The 6,545-nt window shown below is 60.9% G+C and overlaps 1 protein-coding gene across 1 annotated transcript; it reads right to left on the bottom strand.

Moving 5' to 3' along the window:
* Positions 1-363: 363 nt before the first annotated feature.
* VOLCADRAFT_102745 (uncharacterized protein) lies at positions 364-6,496 on the bottom strand (the record flags this gene model as incomplete). Its single annotated transcript, XM_002945729.1, has 12 exons — positions 364-1,286; positions 1,697-1,740; positions 1,871-1,898; positions 2,040-2,151; positions 2,420-4,131; positions 4,318-4,705; positions 4,949-5,117; positions 5,291-5,390; positions 5,539-5,569; positions 5,627-5,742; positions 5,932-6,018; positions 6,346-6,496. The coding sequence occupies 12 exons, from the start codon at positions 6,494-6,496 to the stop codon at positions 364-366; spliced, it is 3,861 nt and encodes a 1,286-aa protein (XP_002945775.1).
* Between the last annotated feature and the right edge of the window lie 49 nt (positions 6,497-6,545).

The following is a 6,545-nucleotide window of genomic DNA, read 5'->3' as shown; positions in this document are numbered from 1 at the left end:
CCAAAACAAGCACAGCACAACCGGCTTCCAACACCGTCCGTCCACGTCGTATCATGTACGAATGAAACCGTGACGCCAAACCGGCCGCTCAGGTCCCGACCGACCTCATATCCCGACGCTCATATCCTATCCCCGCCACACGCGCCGGTCGCCCTTCCGTTGTGGTCAAACAGAGCAAACAGTTCTGCTTACTCCTTATCCAGAAGCCCATACTTTTGACCACACCGAACAGGTGGCCCACGGTCCGATGATCCACAGCGTTCGTTCGTAGGCTGTGAAAGACAGATATAAATCCTCCCCTCGACCTCAGCTGTCGCATACCGCAAGTCCGGGTGGTGTCAAAACCGGGATATTCAAGTCCTCTCACATCCACCTCTTCGTCGCCCCTGCCACACTAGTGACGGTGCGGGCCGACGTCCGCGCCAGCCCGCCCTTGGCCTGCGGGCACACGACATTGACCGCCGTGCCTTGTACAAGCGTTCGGTAAACTGCACCGCCAGGCCGATAACCCCTGCTGCTGTGCTGCGGCTGATGGAGGTGCTGCTGTGGCACGCCGGCGCCCTCCGCTGCTGCACCGTGCAGATGACCGTGCTGTGGGCCTGGAAGTCCTCCTTCCCCACCGGTGTCAACACTACAAACTGAGTGCTCCTTGCTCAGCTCTCGCGGTAACTGCACATCGTGCCACACGGTACTCCCACCATTAGCACGAGTACTACCGCCACCATCTGCATCCTGGGGTGCCGCTGTCCGGGCGACAGCCTCGCCCCTCAGCTGTGGTGCAGGAGCCACTGTCACATGCCCCAGTAACTGGGCATAATAACCTTGGGAGCCTTCGTTTTCGGGAGGCTGGGGAGGGGCCGGTACTGTTACCGCGTGCGCTGCCAGCTCCATAGACGTCCCCCCTTCGGTCCTCCTCTGGTGGCGTTGGCCTGGGAGGTGCCGCAACGGGTGGTCGTGTGTGGTTGGCATCGACATTGTTGCCAATGGCGCAGTCCCTGAGCCTGAAGAGGCACCACGGGTCACTGTGAATGTTGTGCTTGCGGACGTGGCGCCGCTGGCGTTGGTGCTTCCGCCGCCTCCAGTGCCGCCGGCGTTGGCGCTGTTGTTTGGGCGGTGCGGGTTGGTACTGACGGGCTTCGATGTCCGATGGGCAGCGGGCGCGGTACTTCCGCCAGGCTTGGCCGGCGCTGCGATGGAAAGCAAAGTTGACGCATGTGGCATTTGGATTGGGACCGTGAGCAGATTGAGGGAGATGTCACGGTATGGCAGTAACCGTTGATGCATGGCTGCGGGGCGGGGCGGGGGGGGTTATACCCATTGGCCGCTTCATGCGTCGCGACAGAGGTGCAGGAATCATCTGGGTCAGGGGCAAGTCGGGCCACACGACTACTTCTACTATCACCACCACCACCACCACCAGGAGCGGAGATTTAGTCCTTCTCGCCAACTGGATCCTCCCGGATTCCATTTTCATGGACTCAACAACAATCCATCAATTCATTAATCCCGCCCGTAAAAATGCCCGGGGATAACATGGAATAGTACAACTCTCCGGCTGTTGCTGGCTTTCAATTTCAGCCACCTGCAAGCCGCACAGAGATATAAAACGCCTGGCCATGGTGTACGCCAACCAGCCAGCCAGCCACACACTCATTGCATCGGGTGCGGAAATGGGTTGGTGAAGAAGAACACATACCTGATGCGCCAGCACCGCCGGTGTCCACACGAGACGCCACGCTCCTGCGAATAACACCACACCACCATGAACCGCGGCGGCCTTGGAAAGAGGAATGCATAGCTGGGGACACATCAGGCCAAACCCGCTGGCACTCTGCCAAGGTATAAAACCCCCCAGCACATCGACACTTACCGACAGTGACTTGCCGCAGTCGTGCACCCTGGCGGTGTGAGGACTTACGTGTCAAATTAGAGTGTTCAGTGCTCAACACCACCATCCCACAATGTACATTATTCTCCTAATTTGGTCAGCCTCATTTCCGGTGCCACCACCGTTTCGTTACCCGGGCCCGGGCCTTTACCTGTTAGAATGCCCCTGCACGCCTGTCCGCCCGGACAGCCAAATCCCTGTTGCATGTCCCCCAGACGTCCCTGCAGCGCTGCTGCCGCCATGATGAGGCGCTTGGTGGCCGCCTGATGCAGCGCAAGAAGCCGCACCGCCGCGAGTTGACAGCGCATGAACAGCCCCTTTCAGGACGGGCCCTGCGCCGGCAACGGTCGCCGCGCTTGTGACGTCGTCAGATGAGTGTTGTGATGCCAGCTCACGCCCGGCAGCGATACTGGAGCTGCTGGGCCGGGCCGCCGAGTCCACACGCCCGCCAAGCTCCCTCTCCCTCTCACAGACCGCCACGTCTCGCGGCCTAGTCAACCCCGGTTGTGCGGCTGGTGCCGCCGTGCCGACCTGCTGCTGGTGATGAGGTGCGTGGGATGGACGGTTCCCGCTGACGTGCCCTTCGCAGCAACCAGCTGCCGTCTTGGATTCGGTGATGCTTCGTTGCACGTCCGATGCGGGGCGGGACGTCCGCACTGTGGCGCTGGAACGCCGTGCCGCGGCAGCAGCCAGCGCCGGTGGTGGGGGCGAGGCTTGGTGCTGCTGGCCCGGCCGTACTGCGGCGGTGGAGGCAGTGGCGGCCGGCGGTGACGGGCTGGCGGACGGGCACGGCTTGGAGGTCGGCGTTAGGCTGCCGACTGATGCAAGGGCAGAGGCTGCCACAGCCACCGGTGTTACTGCAGACGTCGACGCTGCCCATTGCCGGACGGACACCGCTGGCGTATCCAAGGTGTCCGGGGCCTGCACCTTCATCCCGGCCGCAGTCCCCTGCAATGTTACGGCCCCCTCATCGCTCGTCGCCTCCTTCGAGCCTGGGCTTGATGCCTGTTGCGCGGCGCCCTGGCCGCTGCTGCCAGCAGCCAGGGCTGCCCAGCCCGGCTCGGCAAAGCAACCAGCAGGTACCGTCGGCTGGCTATCCTTGCGATCCACGGGACACCCGTCCGCCCAATCAGCCTCCGGCTCGCCGGGAACCTTGGTGCTGCCCGCGCAAGTCAGCGGCGGCGTGTCAGCGGTTGTGTCAGCGGCAGCAGGCGCACGCGGCCGCGCGGCGCTTCCGGCCATGGCTACAGACAGCGACACCGTCTCCACATCGACTGAAAAGGTGCTTCCTTTGGGCGTGCCGGGCGAGCCCGGTGCCGCCCCGATCCGTCCTGGGGTGTCTGCGGTCTCTGCAGCATGCGCCCTGTGGAGCGCATCCTCGTCAGTGTCATTGTCTTCGTCTTTCGCCCGGCCGCGCGCTGCCCGGCCGGTACCCGGCACAGCGACCCGGAGGTGGGTGGAAAAGTCCACAGAGTCCCGTGGGTCGGGTCCTTCTGCAGGCGCGTACCGTTGTGCTGCATTCCCAGCAGCAAGTGCAACCCCGCCGTCACGCAGCCGCTGTGCTGCTGCATACATGACGAAGCCAGTGCAGGCCGCGTCCTCTGCCACGCCATGGCTGCCCGCTGCGCTGCCATGACTGCCGTGGCTAGAAGGCGCCGCGGCTGTGGCTGCCGGGGACAGAGGCATCAGTTTGCCTTCCGCACAAGCAAAGGCGGGTGCCGGAACATGCTCCTGAGTGGGTGTCATGACACAGGAGCCGGGGCTCACCGCAAACTTGTTGACGTGCCACAAGATGGGGCTGTTTGGCACCTGCAGCGGCTGGACATCCACCATTCGCCTGACCTGGAGGTTTTCCATGGTCTTGAAGGTGGGCCCCGGCTGTTGCTCTTGCCCGCTACAGCCAATGCCGCCATCGACACTGCTGCAGTGCCTTTTGGCCGCGTGCTCACCCGCAGGCGAGGGGCTTAGGCTGGCAGCAGCAGCAGCAGCAACAGTGACGCCGGATACATCCTCTCCAGGGTCCTGGTTGCGAAGCGCAGGTGAGAGGTTGTCGAGGGAGGAAAGCTCCGATACGAACTCACTGCGCGTCAGCTGTACTTTGTGATCAGCTGCTATGCTGCGGGCAGCATCGGCGAGCTGGCAAGTTGCGGGCATGACGTTCTGGCGGCGTTGCTGCGGGTACTGCGGCTTGGCGGCGGCGGAGCCGCCATCCTCTTCATTACTACCATCAGCAGCAGTACAACCTGCGTTTACAGCACGTCGGATGATGTAACCCATGGTAAGCATCCCGTTGCGTTTCACGAGAAGCACCGTCAGTCACACAGCGCATTCATGGGCATGTGTGCATCACCTCGCCCCCGAAGCTGGCAGGCAACGAAACTAGAACGCACAACGAGAACCACATAACGCGACCGGCATACACCACTCACCTCCAATGGCGGCTGCTCCCGGCCCATCCGATATAGTTCCATTGCCGACGTCTTGCCGCAGTTCGGGCTGCTGCTGTTGCGACTGCTCTTCCTCCGCCGTGGCCTTGGGCCGCTTCCCCGACCTTTCTGCTTCATGTGCATAATCCATTGATGCAGCCTCCAGCTTCGCCAGCCGCTCTCGCAGCGCTGCCATTTCCTGCAACAGCACGGCGGCGCTCGGCGATTGTACTGGCGAAGCCAGCGCCGCCGCCTGGCCCGCGGATGACCGGACGCTCATAGCAATGCTGCTGGTCCTGCCACCCGTCGCGTCTGCACAACCCCGCTGTCCTTCAAGGATATTGACTCGATGCATGAGGCTGTGAAGTTGCGTCGCCATGTCCTCCAGCACCTGCATACCCAAGGGAAACGGGAAAAGCCGCCATCGCTCTTAACGGTGTCCCGATAACGAGGCGGGCTGTCTGCTGTGAACCGCGCACAACACAGTACTGTTAAGCAACGCCAAATTTAGCGCTAACGTGGCGAACGCCGGCTCTACATCACTTGGCACTTGCTACGCAGTTCGTCTACACGGCCTAGGTTGAGGCAGGGTAAACCTGCAAAACATGGGGTACCACGAAAACTCCGTAACTACCTTGGACTGGCCCGCCCAAGCCTGTTCTGCGATCGCCCTCCAGTGCTCCATCGTCTGCAGCCGCGCCTCCAAAGTCAGGTTGCGGCTGTCAACGAGAGACAGAATCGCCGCGATCTGCTGGCCAGCCGCGTCGATTTTCTTCTGCCATACCTCGGATTGCGAGCTGAAACTGCGGGAGACAAAGAGCACCGCCCGCAGAGGCAGCGAAAACATGAATGACAAGGACACGCTGCCTAGCCTGCCGCGAAAAGCAGCGCGTGCATGATTCAGGCAGCCTGTCGGAGTGCCAAAAATCCTGCTGCCAAACCCACTGGAACAGATACCGCAGGACTGCTCTGTTACCTTCGAACGTGCTCAAGCTCACTGCGTATGGTCGCCTCCGCCTCCTCTAGGTGCTGTAACCGCTGCTCCAACTCAATGGAAATCCCCTGAGCAGTCAGACCTGCAATCCCACGAGGTCGGAGGAACGGATTCACTTGGAGGTGAGTTGACCATCGGCGGTGATCCTCCAAAAGGCCTAGGGAAATAGTGCTGGACAGCGTTATGCGTAAGCTGCTCGCGCCCTCCTAGCGTGTGGATGGAAGACGTACCTGATGTTGCTGCTAGCAACGCATGAGCCATCTGTGGCGTAGGCAGGACATTTGTGGGTGTGCAGTTTGCTGACCGGCCTGCTCCCACCATGTGGCTGCTTCCGACGGCGGGCGTCTTTGGCAGCTTCTTAATCACACGATTGCGCTTTAACAATGCATCAAGCTCCTGCAATGCATGTGCAGCGCTCCCGCAGCAAGGGTTGCCTGCAAGGACCCAAATGATGGCGACGTGCTTAGCGCTTGGCACATGTGGTGGCGTGGAAATCGATGTACAATTGCAAAAGCCTGGTGACATAGATACAGCAACCCTGCCGTCCCTGGAAAGCAGGAAGTGCATGATGGACACCTTGACAAACCCGACAGTCTGACCCTGGCACTGGGCAGATCCCTTACCTGACAGATCTATGCTCTTCAGGGTAAAGTTGCTAAGCCTCAGGGTGCCCACCAGAGCCTGCACCCCTCGCTCATTAATGGTGTTATCTGTTGTGTGTTCAGGGCCGGCAATGGGGCGCTGGTCATTAAGGTCTCGTCACCCGTGGGTCTTCGTAAGCCGCTACTCGGCATTGGGAGAATACCCCCACAGGAACCCCATGGCGCCAGTTATTGTGCATTAACGCCCCCCGGCCCCCGAGCCGCATCCGAACCTGGAAGTTCAAGCACCTCGAGCTTTGCATTTGTTGTCATGGATGCTGCTAGTTGGGTGGCGCGTGTGCAGTCGAGCCCACAACCTAGGATACGCAATGCGTTAGCGAGGATTTTCCCCTATAGCTCCGTAAGCTATGCGGGGCATGTTGCGATCGTACTGACCTCGCAAGCGTACGCCGACAGCCTCCTTGTTATGCTGTAAGGCCTCAAGCAAGCGCAGCCACATCTCATCATCAATATAACCCTCATGCCCCACAAAGCGAGTAGGTGGTAGTGGAACTAAGCCCGTTAGGATGTCCAGTAGCCGGTCCATTTTCGCCGGTTGGTCAAAGTTTACTGACAACTTGAAATTCCATGCTTGC

The sequence above is a fragment of the Volvox carteri genome, assembly GCF_000143455.1.
Source record: "Volvox carteri f. nagariensis unplaced genomic scaffold VOLCAscaffold_1, whole genome shotgun sequence".
NCBI classification, from domain to species: Eukaryota; Viridiplantae; Chlorophyta; class Chlorophyceae; order Chlamydomonadales; family Volvocaceae; genus Volvox; species Volvox carteri.
Note: the sequence above shows the minus strand (reverse complement) of the source record. Positions and strands in the feature narration are given on the sequence as shown.